This window comes from Melanerpes formicivorus, unplaced genomic scaffold (assembly GCF_026170545.1).
Source record: "Melanerpes formicivorus ecotype bairdi unplaced genomic scaffold, bMelFor1.0.p_v2 SCAF_96, whole genome shotgun sequence".
Classification (NCBI taxonomy): Eukaryota; Metazoa; Chordata; class Aves; order Piciformes; family Picidae; genus Melanerpes; species Melanerpes formicivorus.
In genome coordinates this window covers 1,936,560-1,950,162 of record NW_027142448.1, presented here as the reverse complement: position 1 = coordinate 1,950,162, position 13,603 = coordinate 1,936,560, and the positions used below count along the sequence as shown (strand labels likewise).

Sequence of the window (13,603 nt, the reverse complement as noted above, 5' to 3'; positions counted from 1 at the left end):
TACTCGCTCAAAAGAATAGTGAAGAGGTGATTGGGAACAGTCAGCATGGCTTTGCCAAGGGCAAATCCTGCCTGACCAACCTGGTGGCCTTCTATGAGCAGGTGACAAAATTAATAGATGAGGGGAGAGCAGCTGATGTCGTTTACCTGGACCTGAGCAAAGCCTTCCACACTGTCCCACACCACATCCTGGTCTCCAAACTGGTGACACATGGGTGTGATGGGTGGACCACTAGATGGATAAGGAACTGGCTTGATGGCTGCACCCAAAGAGTGGCTGTCAATGGCTCCATGTCCCAGTGGAGGCCAGTGACAAGCGGAGTCCCTCAGGGATCAGTCCTGGGACCTGTCTTATTCAACATCTTTGTGGGGGACATGTACAGTGGCATTGAGTGCAGCCTCAGCAGGTTTGCTGATGACAACAAGCTGTGTGGTGCAGCAGACACGCTGGAGGGAAGGGAGGCCATCCAGAGTGACCTTGACAGGCTGGAGAGGTGGGCACAAGCCAACCTCATGAAGTTCAATAAGAGCAAGGGCAGGGTCCTGCATCTGGGTGGAGGCAATCCCAGGCACAAATGCAGGCTGGGCAGTGACTGGCTGGAAAGTAGCCCTGAAGAGAGAGACTTGGAGGTGCTGGTGGACAAAAAGCTCAACATGAGCTCTCAGTGTGCACTTGCAGCCCGCAAAGCCAATCAGATCCTGGGCTGCATCAGGAGAAGTGTGGCTAGCAGGTCGAGGGAGGTGATCCTCCCCCTCTACTCAGCCCTGGTGAGACCCCACCTGGAGTACTGTGTCCAGTTCTGGAGCCCCTATTACAAGAGGGATGTGGAGGTGCTGGAAGGTGTCCAGAGAAGGGCCACAAGGATGATCAGAGGGCTAGAGCACCTCTCCTATGAGGACAGACTGAAGGAGTTGGGGCTGTTCAGTCTGCAGAAGAGAGGGCTCCGAGGTGACCTAATTGTGGCCTTCCAGTATCTGAAAGGGGCCTACAGGAAGGCTGGGGAAGGACTTCTCAGGATATCAGGTAGTGATAGGACTAGGGGGAATGGAATGAAGCTGGAGGTGGGGAGATTCAGGCTAGATGTGAGGAGGAGGTTCTTCACCATGAGAGTGGTGAAACCCTGGAATGCGTTGTCCAGGGAGGTGGTCGAGGCCCCGTCCCTGGGGGTATTTAAGCCCAGGCTGGCTGAGGCTGTGGCCAGGCTGATCTAGTGTGGGGTGTCCCTGCCCATGGCAGGGGGGTTGGAACTAGATGATCCTTGTGGTCCCTTCCAACCCTGAATGAAACTATGAAACTATGAAACTAAGTATTAGAAATATTGTTTAGGTTTTGAATGTGTGGCTGAGTGTGTGTGTGGTTGAGACATAGAAAAGATCCACGAAGTGAAACTTGTGCATGGGAATGTGGCCAATAATTATTGTTGTAATTGTATTTGCTGTGTGCTCAGCGTTGTAAAAAGGCAGTGCCGTGTTGTATTGTGTAAAATGGGAGGGAGACAAAGGAGTGAGATCCCAAGACACAGCCCACTTGGTTGTATACTTGCCCACTGGGGGGAAATTGGAGGCCCCCCAGGAGGATCAACAAATCAAAAGACTCTAATTAAATTTTGTACCTGGTGGTGGCCATTGTATAAATTAGATGGTGGAGAGAAATGGCCTGGAAATGGAGTCTGGAGAATGACACCTTGCTGCAATTTATGTTGGCTTTAAGAAGAGAAAAGAAATGGGATGAGACAATATGAGACAATATGAGACAATGTCCTGTGAGGACAGACTGAAGGAATTGGGGCTGTTCAGTCTGGAGAAGAGAAGGCTCCCAGGTGACCTCATTGTGGCCTTCCAGGATCTGAAGGGGGCTACAGGAAGGCTGGGGAGGGACTGCTCAGGATCTCAGGGAGTGATAGGACTAGGGGGAATGGAATGAAGCTGGAGGTGGGGAGGAGGTTCTTCCCCATGAGAGTGGTGAAGCCCTGGAATGGGTTGTTCAGGGAGGTGGTTGGGGCCCTGTCCCTGGAGGCGTTTAAGGCCAGGCTGGATGAGGCTGTGGCCAGCCTGATCTAGTGTGGGGTGTCCCTGCCCATGGCAGGGGGTTGGAACTAGATGATCCTTGTGGTCCCTTCCAACTCTGACTGTTACTATGATACTATGATACTATGAATATATGCTGATATGTTTTTCTATCTCCGAGAGCATCCTGAGTCTCAAAGGGACTGTGGTATCAGAGCTCCCTCTGATCCAATGGTTTTGGCTCTTGAAAAATAAAGCAAGGCCAAGAATAGGAGGCAGACATGGTTGAAAAGGTGTTGCTCTGCGTGTAGCGTAGGGCAGAGGTGTCTTAAACTTGAGGAACCAAAAGACCTGCCTGGATTTTATCAATTTCCAGGATAATTACAGAGGGTTCAGAAAATAACATAGGAAGTTCTGGGAGTGGCAGCAATTCAGAGAGGGATACTGGAGTCAGTTCCCAGAGGGAAGCCCAGTGGCAAGAAGGACCCGAGGACAGCAAGCAAATGCCCCAGCTTCCCAGGCACTCATTCAGGCCCCTCTGTGACAAGCAGTAGGGCCTGAGGGGGACCCAGTCTGGATTAAGGTGCCCTTTACAAGTCATGTAACCCGGCAATGTGAGGTGTGTCTTAAGGCTAACCCCAAGGTAAGGAGAGGAGTTAGGCTGGGACAGATTAGCAAAGGAAATGATCCAGGACAACAATGGCAAATTGATTTTGCTGAGCTCCCAGGAAAGGGGGGATCCAGGTGCCTGTTGGTGCTCACTGACACCTTCTCTGGCAGGCCAGGAGCATTTCCCTGTCGCACAAACAAAGCAGGGGAGGTTACTAAGGCAGTGTTACAAGAGATAACACCTCATTTTGGGGTACCTGCTGCTACTTCCTCAGACAGGGGACCTCATTTTGTGGCCAAGGTGGTACAGCAAGTGAGCAAAATTTTAGGGATTGATTGGCAACTCCACACCCCCTACAATCCACATTGGAGTGGGCAAGTGGAGAAAATCAACCATTTAATCAACAATCAGATAGTAGAAATTGGACAGGAAGCAAACCTGCCTTGACCACAAGCATTACCAAGTGCCCTGTTGTGAATTTGAACTAAGCAAAGGCTAGAGGAAGGGTTGAGCCCATTTGAAATCCTGTTTGGAAGACCTTATGTAGTAGGAACTCTGGACCCTTCTGAACCAGGGCAATTCAGAGAGGAAATCACAGTATCACAGTATCACTTAGGTTGGAAAGGACCTCGAGGATCATCAAGTCCAACCTATCAACACAGACCCCATGACTAGACCATGGCATCAAGTGCCACGTCCAATCCCCTCTTGAACACCTCCAGGGTCGATGACTCCACCACCTCCCTGGGCAGCACATTCCAATGCTGAATGACTCGCTCGGTGAAGAACTTCCTCCTCACCTTGAGTCTAAACCTCCCCTGGTGCAGCTTGAGACTGTGTCTCCTTGTTCTGGTGCTGGTTGCCTGGGAGAAGAGGCCAACCCCTTCCCGGCTACAACCACCCTTCAGGTAGTTGTAGAGAGCAATGAGGTCACCCCTGAGCCTCCTCTTCTCCAGGCTAAACAATCCCAGCTCCCTCAGCCTCTCCTCTGGACCCTTCTGAACCAGAGCAATTCAGAGAGGAAATGTTGAACAAGTATCTTCAGCAGATTGATAAGAACCTGAGCACTGTTAACAAACAGGTGATTGGAACCAATGTGAGAGGGTTAGACAGGCCAGCCCATGATGTGGAACCTGGAGACTATGTCTCTGTCAGATCTCTTTCAGAGCACCCTCTGGAGCCAAAGTGGAGGGGACCATATCAGGTGTTACTGACATCCTTCACAGCCATCAAAATCAAGGAACAAGCTGCTTGGATTCACCACACCAGAGTCAAGAAGACCTCAGTGAGAGAATGGAAACTCAAATCCCAGGGGCCCCTGAAGCTCAAGTTGTATCAATAATTGTGATTTGTTTGTTGGTTGTTACTATTGAGGGATGGGAAGGCAATATGTACTTAAATGTTAGGCAAGAATTGGCTTTGCAAACTAATCTCTCTAACTGTTGGATATGCACTGAACATCCTCGAGGCCAAATGAGGACCCCTTTATTTGGGGTAGCCTCAATGAGTTGGACTTGGGGGCCATCAGACTGGGTGACTACACCTGATAGTAACTTCCACAACTGTCAGCATGGGAAGGATAGCTCAGAGAGCCTGGGTCCAAAGTTTGACTTATTAATTGTAGATCCTTCACAAACCCTTTTTGTAGAAAGTAATGAAAGCAGTGAAAATAAGGTAGGATGGAGAAATGTAACAGGGTTGGGCTGCAGCTGGAATTACTCTTCCCCTGGAGAAGTCTCAGGTGCCAATCCATGGGTTCAGGGAAATGGCTGTACCTCTTCTAAAGAAAGTAGGCTGGATGTTGTAGGGGCTGGTGTAGCCCTGTTAAGTCAAACTAGTTGCTTGCTCCCTTATGGATATTGGTGGTTATGTGGGGATGGGTGTGCCAGAAAAAGCTTACCCCTAAAGTGGACAGGAGTTTGCACTGCAGGCTGCTTAACCCCTCAAATCACTGTCCATCATGAGATCCTGCCTAGGGGATATTGGAGAACTCTCTGGAGAAGACACAGGAGGACAGCAAATCCCCTTGTTAGGTACAATACTGGATATCACAGTTTTGTTGGAGCATTGATCCCTGCAGTGGGTGTTGCACAACTTGACAAAGCAATAGTAAACAGATCAGCTCCAAAGGCAGTCATTGCTGACTCAGCAGCTGACGTGGTGCAGAACCTGCAGGTGGAAGTTAAGCCTGCGAGCAGTGTGTCACTGCAAACCAGGCTGGCTTTGGATATGAGTACAGCTGAAATGGGAGGGGGGTGTACCTTGACAAACACCACTTGTTGCACCTATGCAGATAAGTCAGGACAAATTAAAACTGATGCAGACACGCTGGAGGGAAGGGAGGCCATCCAGAGGGACCTGGACAGGCTGGAGAGGTGGGCACAAGCCAACCTCATGAAGTTCAATAAGAGCAAGTGCAGGGTCCTGCATCTGGGTCGAGGCAATCCCAGGCACAAATACAGGCTGGGCAGTGACTGGCTGGAAAGTAGCCCTGAGGAGAGAGACTTGGGGGTGCTGGGGGACAAAAAGCTCACCAGGAGCTCTCAGTGTGCACTTGCAGCCCGCAAAGCCAATCAGATCCTGGGCTGCAGCAGGAGAAGTGTGGCTAGCAGGTCGAGGGAGGTGATCCTCCTGCTCTGCTCAGCCCTGGTGAGACCCCACCTGGAGTACTGTGTCCAGTTCTGCAGCCCCTATTACAAGAGGGATGTGGAGGTGCTGGAAGGTGTCCAGAGAAGGGCCAGGAGGATGAGCAGAGGGCTGGAGCACCTCTCCTGTGAGGACAGACTGAAGGAGTTGGGGCTGTTCAGTCTGCAGAAGAGAAGGCTTCCAGGTGACCTCATTGTGGCCTTCCAGTATCTGAAGGGGGCCTACAGGAAGGCTGGGGAGGGACTGCTCAGGATCTCAGGTAGTGACAGGTCTAGGGGGAATGGAATGAAGCTGGAGGTGGGGAGATTGAGGCTGGAGGTGAGGAGGAAGTTCTTCCCCATGAGAGTGGTGAGACCCTGGAATGGGTTGTCCAGGGAGGTGGTTGAGGCCCTATTCCTGGAGGTGTTTAAGCCCAGGCTGGATGAGGCTCTGTCCAGCCTGGTCTAGTGTGGGGTGTCCCTGCCCATGGCAGGGGGGTTGGAACTAGATGATCCTTGTGGTCCCTTCCAACCCTGAATGAAACTATGAAACTATGAAAATATATGGGGAAAGTATTCCATGAGGTGAGCAAGGATGATACATCACATGGATCATCAGCCCTCTGGGAAGAGTTAACCTCATGGATGCCCAACATCCTCTGGCTTAAACAGTTGTTGCTGGGAATTGTAATGATCAGTTTATTAATAATATTACTGTTAGCTTTGATTAAGATAATTAAGTGTACTGGAAAGAGTGGTGGGGAATCCTACCAGAAGTATAAAAATGATACCCTCAGGCATGAGCTGGAAACAGGACATTAAGCAAATATAGTACAGGAATATCCTCTTGGCTGTAAGAAAGGGGGGAATGATGAGCAGACAATTCTTATTTCACCAGAGTAAGAGTGGATAAGGAACTCCCCATTGCTAGCTGGAGTGAGGAATGCAGGGAGGGGGAGAGGAACAGACAGATAGTACTTGCATCGATAAGCAATAACAGGATTTTTCAGTGTTTACTTCTGTTAGTCTTAGAGAGATGATCTTTTGTACAGATAGAAGACATCTGGATATTATGTGTACTTCTGTTGTTTATAGGTAGATGATCTTTGGTACAGACAGAAGATAGCTGGGCTTTTCTGTGAAATAAACATGCCTCTGTCAGTTTGGATGGACAACTCCTGTATGAAAGCCTGCACACAACTCTCTGAAGGTACACAAGTCCTTTGGAAAGATCCCACTTGTGTCAGGTGCCCGAAATAGAAGCATAATACAAGCAACTTACTGAGTCTCTTGTCTTTCTCTCAGTCACTACCAAATACTCCCAACAAATAAGGGGGGTTGGGTGTGAAAACACTGATATCTTGAAGAAGTACCCAAAGATTCTGCAGAAGCCAGACATGCTACAGAAAACATGCTGAATTACTTTGGGGAAAATGACCAGAAATGCTCCTGCTTTAACTTGTGGTCTCTTTGAATGCAAACTCACATCACAGCACTCTGAGAAGGCAGCCCAATTGGCATGTTAAGCAAGTGCACTAGAACCACTGCAGCTGGAGACTTACTGTTCCTTCTCCTCATTTAGTCTTGATACCTCCTTCTGAAGCACCTGTAACTGTTGTTGAGCCATGCTTAGCTTGTGAGATGTTCTCTCTAGGTCTCTCATCAGCTCCTGGTTAGTCAGCTTCAGTTTGGTGTTCTCTACTTTGGTTTCTTCTTTACCAGTGAGAAGGTTTGTACGTTGCTGCTCTAACTGGGATGGAAGGAAAAAGAACACAAAGTATTCTAGCTGAGCTATCTTGATTTTGAGGCTTTCAGTTCAAGTCTTAAAGGTTAGTTGAATAGGGAAACTATTTCTGTCAAAGTCATATGAATAAAGCCTATATGGTGCTCTTCCACTGCTCTGTGCACAGACATATTTAAGTCACACAAAAATAAAGCCATTCCACTCTGTGACTTCATTTAATCCAGCCAAAAAATGCACCCGGACAAACCACAAAAAAGGTGTTCACAGAGCAGGTTATCAGTACTGAGCTGCTTTTCACAGCTGCTATTTTAGACAATTTCCCACAATGACAGGGCCTACAAAAAGTGATTCAGAGTTCTGCCTAAAAACTGTTAGATTTAAATCTGGTAGCTGATAAACCTTCCCATCCCCAGTAATAGCAACAAGCAGTAACCTTTCTGCCACCTCCACTAAATCTGCCAAGGACTGTGAATTGGAGCTGCTTTTTTATTCACTTTCATATGAAATCTCCAAAGTATGTACAAAGGAAAGATCACAGAATCATAGAATCAGTAAGGGTGGAAAAGACCTCAAAGATGATAAAGTCCAACCTATGGCTGGTAATGGTAATGAGCAAGGCATGAGATGCCTGGTGTAGCTGGGATGGACCCAGAGAAGACCCCTTCCTTCTTTAGAGGCTCCTTGTGGGCTGGAGCAGAAGCACTGTGTGCACTTGGGTTGGGTGTGCATGTGGAGAGCAAGAGCAAAAGCAAAAGATACACCCTCCCTGTGAAACAGGTAACTGCAGATGACAGTGGTTTCTGGCTAACTGAGCACATTAAGATGACAGCAAAAGTTGTGTAGACTAAAATTAGTCCACTGCATATTAGGGCAGACACTGCTGGCCTGCAGATATAAAAGCTTTTTCCATTTTTTCCCCCCCAGTATGCATTTTGAGAGATGTAAAATGTATTAGGAGAGTCACAACGATGACAGTTCAGTCTGAGACACAGTGTTAGAACTCTCACTTTGCACCTTCCAACAATCAGAGCTCACCCAAGCCAAGATCCATCCACACACAGATCTGCCAGCCTGTCCATGTGCCACATGTCTTGGGTTTGAATGCAACCTCAAGGTCCACATTCAAAACAAAAAGCAGAAAATGCTTTTCTGTCTGGGACTGTGAATGGTGAGGAGCAAAAGCACGGTGACACTTACAGCAGCTTAGCCTACTGCTGACCTGGAGCCTCAGCAGGCTTACAGTTCACATGGAACACTGAGTAGCTGGGCATTAGAATAGAATAGAATAGAATAGAATAGAATAGAATAGAATAGAATAGAATAGAATAGAATAGAATAGAATAGAATAGAATAGAATAGAATAGAATAGAAGTAGAGTAGAGTAGAGTAGAGTAGAGTAGAGTAGAGTAGAGTAGAGTAGAGTAGAAGAATAGAGTAGAGTAGAGTAGAGTAGAGTAGAGTAGAGTAGAGTAGAGTAGAGTAGAGTAGAGTAGAGTAGACCAGGTTGGAAGAGATCTTCAAGATCATCATGTCCAACCCATCACCCAACACCACCTAATCAACTAACCCATGGCACCAAGCACCCCATCAAGTCTCCTCCTGAACACCTCCAGTGATGGTGACTCCACCACCTCCCTGGGCAGCCCATTCCAATGGGCAATCACTCTCTCTATGTAGTACTGACAAGCAATGCTGGTTTATGCTGATAGATCAGTTCAGCTTCTCAGTACTGCTTTCAGTTCTTTGACAACCTGAAGCAAAACACAGGATGCTTCAGTTCAGCAGTAGACAAGACTGCCTTGCCCAGAGAGTGGTTTTGGGAAATGCAAAAAGCAATGCACAAAGATGAACTGTCAAAAAGCTTAAGAGCAGCAGCAATCCCCCTCACAGAATGCTGTGGCCATCTCAAAACCTGCACAAGAGTGGCCTGGAATTGTAACTGCAATGGCAGCCATCATCAGCTCCCAGAATCACAGTGACAGGTGTTAGAAATCCTGGTGCTTACTCATCTGTGTTGCAGTTTGAGCTGGGTCTAGCATCTCTCTAGAATGTGCTGGGTTGAGGCAGCCCCCTTCCCCACCCCTGGCAACAATAAACACTCAGACAAACGGATTGCAAAAGTGATGGAAAGTTTAAATAGCAAGCAGTGAACTTTTACAGAGAACCAAAAAGCACAGTGACAAAGAAAGATCCCAAAACAGACCCAGAGAGATCCCATCCCCACCTGAGGGTACACCCGAGATCCCAGGGCTCCTTCTTCCCCCTCCCACTGCTAGGCTAGTCTCAGCTGGCCAGATCTGAGACTGCCCATCCCCCCATGGCCTTGGGCCTAGCCAGGCCCAAAGCCAGGAGACATCTCCCCAGTTACCGGCTGACGGAGGAGGAAGAATAAGAGATAGTGCTAGACTCCGCACTGGATCTTATAGTGGTGCAAAGGACTGTGGTATGAAATACTACATAATTTCCTGTGTCCACCCCTCTGGGCTGGACTTCTGGACACAGGAAGTAAACATTGCAGGGGGGCACCCAGCTCAAACTGCAACAATCTGAGAAAAAGAATGATGTTGAAAGTACACTCAGTGGTATTTTAGTGCCAGGGCGCAAGAGGAGAGAGCCTTCCTTCACAGCACTGCAGAGCTAAATGCTCAATAACAGGAACCACAAATGAATTAGAAAAAACAGAAAACATGGTTTAGCACCAGAAGTAGAGTTAGATAACGGTTGGACTTGATGATCTTAAAGGTCTTTTGCAACTAAACCCAGTCTATGATTCTATAACACTGTTAATGATAAACAATGCAATGAATGGAGAAAGGGAAACTTAGTTTTTAAAAATCAAATAAAACTAATGCCAATGCTGTGTCACAGTGTCACCAAGGTTGGAAGAGACCTCAAAGATCATCAAGTCCAACCTGTCACCACAGACCTCATGACTAGACCACGGCACCAAGTGCCACATCCAATCCCCTCTTGAACACCTCCAGGGATGGGGACTGCAACACCTCCCTGGGCAGCACATTCCAGTGGCTAACAACTCTCTCAGTGAAGAACTTTCTCCTCACCTCCAGCCTAAACTTCCCCTGGCACAGCTTGAGACTGTGTCCTCTTGTTCTGGTGCTGCTTGCCTGGGAGAAGAGACCAACCCCTTCCTGGCTACAACCTCCCTTCAGGTAGTTGTAGAGAGCAATGAGGTCTCCCCTGAGCCTCCTCTTCTCCAGGCTAAGCAACCCCAGCTCCCTCAGCCTCTCCTCACAGGGCTGTGCTCAAGGCCTCTCCCCAGCCTTGTTGCCTTTCTCTGGACACCTTCAAGTGTCTCAATGTCCTTCCTAAACTGAGGGGCCCAGAACTGGACACAGTGTCATGTTCTCCAAGATAGGCAATAGCAGACAATAGGCAATGTAGACAGTAACTGCGCATTTTCCTGATGCTGCTGCTTGTATCATTTGATTGCACCAGACACAAAATTGACTGCAAGCCTTCAAGTAGTTTCTGTGCCTTTCAGAGGAAAGTTAGAACACGAGTATTTTAGAGAACCACAGGAAATGGGGTTTACAGAACTACTGGTTGATGACTAAGTTTTAAGCAAAGCTTCAAAGGAAAAAACAAAACATAACCAAAAAAACCAACCAATAAGCTAGGAAAAAAGTCAACCTTCAAAAAGAGCACAATTAAAATACAGTCACTACAAAATCATGATAAATAATGTCCCCTATTTTCACAGCCAGCTTCAGACTTAAGAGTGCTTGGTTTGTGTGCCCCCACAGGCATCTCTAAAGTCTAGTTTACTTCAGTACAGTGTTGCAATGTGCTCAACAGTTTGCATAAACCCACATCTATTCTGCTTCACAGTGGCACTGAGCGAAGGTAATTAACATCCTGAAGGATGCAATTAACAATCTAGATGATCCTATGAACATCAGGCTGCTGGTTGCTATGTAATGGCCTTTTAGTTCAGTCCTACCTTTTCACTGGCTAAGCTGGCATCATTGCTGTAAGAGGGAGGTTTGTCTCCCCTCTTACTCAAGTGTAATCCCATATTCCCCAGCAGCTCCAGCAGCACCTGGATTCCTTTCTCAGGAGGAAGTCTAAAAGCTACACACTACTAGGAAACTGCCCTCAAGCTTCTTTTCTCTCTTCTTTCCCTTCCTCCCTTTCTCTTCCCTGTTTCCTAGGACCAGCACTGCCAAGGTACTCAGCCTTTTACATCCCAGTGCCACCCCCTCCATCTTTCAGACACTGACCTTGGAGACAATTTACAGCAAGCTCACACATACAGAAATACTCTGCTTCCCCTCCAAGCAGGCCATGCTTTCAAGAAGTAAAGCACACCAGGGTTTAACACAGGAACTTGCCAAGCTGTTACCATGGAAGAGAACCATGCATTGCCATAAAACTGCTATCACAGAGAGGTAACAGGATCAGGATCAGGTTATTCATGAGGGAGCATTTCAAGTTTATAGGGCTGAATGATTCAAAATAAGTGAAAAAGTAGTTGGTACAAGGTTTATACAGTAAGACCCAAACAACTGCTCTCTGCTCCCAAGCTGCCTGGGCACTGAGCTAGTTTCTAGCACAGCAAAGGCAGTGGAATTCTGCTACATTTGCATAAAACTAAGCTACTGACTGGAGAGAATACCTGAAGCTTTGGTTTTCATTTTACCATATGGAAGCAAAACTGCTTCAGAAATAGAGGGCAGCATTTTTCCAGAGCACATGCATAGCATATAGCAGTCATAACTCCTTTTAAGGGCATCTAGGTATCTATACTCATGACACAAAAGCAACAGAAGCTCATAGTTTGGCAGAACCACATCACAGCTTCTTGCATCTTTGGGACTAACATAGTACCAAAAGAAAAGAAGTGGTGGTGAATGGTGCCACAGCCAGCTGGCAGCCAGGCACCAGTGGTGTGCCCTAAGGATCAGAGCTGGGCCCCATCCTCTTTAACATCTTCATTGATGATCTGGATGAGGGCATTGAGTCAGTCATCAGTAAATTTGCTGACGACACCAAGCTGGGGGCAGGAGTTGATCTGCTGGAGGGCAGAAGGACTCTGCAGAGGGACCTTGCCAGGCTGGACAGATGGGCAGAGTCCAAGGGCATGAGATTTAACAAGTCCAAGTGCCAGGTTCTGCACATTGGCCACAACAACCCCAGGCAGTGCTACAGGCTGGGGTCAGAGTGGCTGAGAGCAGCCAAGCAGAAAGGGACCTGGGGGTGCTGGTTGATAGTAGGCTGAATATGAGCCTGCAGTGTGCCCAGGTGGCCAAGAAGGCCAAGGGCATCCTGGCCTGCATCAGGAAGAGTGTGGCCAGCAGGAGCAGGGAAGTCATTGTGCCCTGTACTCAGCACTGGTTAGGCCACACCTTGAGTCCTGTGTCCAGTTCTGGGCCCCTCAGTTTAAGAAGGACATTGAGAGACTTGAAGGTGTCCAGAGAAGGGCAACAAAGCTGGGGAGGGGTCTGGAGCACAGCCCTGTGAGGAGAGGCTGAGGGAGCTGGGGTTGCTTAGCCTGGAGAAGAGGAGGCTCAGGGGAGACCTTATGGCTGTCTGCAACTACCTGAAGGGAGGTTGCAGTCAGGTGGGGGTTGGTCTCTTCTCCCAGGCAATCAGCACCAGAACAAGAGGACACAGTCTCAAGCTGTGCCAGGGGAGGTTTGGGCGGGATGTTAGGAAGAAATTCTTCCCAGCAAGAGAGATTGGCCCTTGGAATGTGCTGCCCAGGGAGGTGGTGGAGTCACCATCCCTGAAGGTGCTTAGGAGGAGACTGGATGAGGCACTTGGTGACATGGTTTAGTTGATCAGATGGTGTTGTGTCATAGGTTGGACTTGATGACCTCGAAGGTCTTTTCCAACCTGGTTAATTCTATTCTAGTCTATAATCAGATCAACAAATTAATATTATCTATTTTTTCAACTATGGAAGATATTGGTCAATACCCATTTCTGGTTTTGAGCCAATTGTTCCATTTCTTCTTCTTTTGACAGGAGCTTGCACTCCAGCTCTTTACTGTAGGACTGAAACCTCTCTGCATCCTGCAAAAATTCAAGAAGGATATGGATTAACAGAACAGCACCACTGCATCAGCAGGAGACATAGGGCATGGAAATAATAAGCAAGTGAACATAGTGAGCTACTGGTAGAAACCTGTTTATGGATAGTACCACTCATGAGTCTGGACTCTGACCATCTGTAAACTGGTGTAGTCCAGCAGCTTCAATGACTGCAGTTTCCATAGGCTATGCTGACTGCATATGAGTAGACATCAAGGCTGCAAAGGGGAAGCAGAAGCATTTTATCTGAGCTTGGCCAACCCAAGTCAATGAAGCTAGAATGCATCCTTCTGTTTCCAGCTACACGTCTCTCTCATACACTAGCATTCATGCTCATCTGTTGCAACAGTGAGCTGCTTCAGAGAGCTAAACAAGCAGGGGAACAAAGGAGGGGAAAGTGAATAGCTTTCTGAACATTTGGTTCCTTGAACCAGGCAGCTGCTGAGAATATATTGATAGAAACAGCTTGGGCAAATCTGCATGGAGTCATACTGCAACTGACATAGAGACACATGACACAGGCTACTGACACACAGCACAGCAATTCAGCTGAAGTAAAAGAAGC

The 13,603-nt window shown here is 47.8% G+C and overlaps 1 protein-coding gene across 1 annotated transcript in view; it reads right to left on the bottom strand.

Annotated features, from left to right (window-relative positions):
* CRACR2A (calcium release activated channel regulator 2A) overlaps positions 1-13,603 on the bottom strand; it is a 91,343-nt gene that overhangs the window by 45,749 nt on the left and 31,991 nt on the right. Inside the window, 2 exon segments of the mRNA XM_068166071.1 lie at positions 6,803-6,990; positions 12,925-13,020. Of these exon segments, the coding sequence (XP_068022172.1) occupies positions 6,803-6,990; positions 12,925-13,020 (284 nt within the window).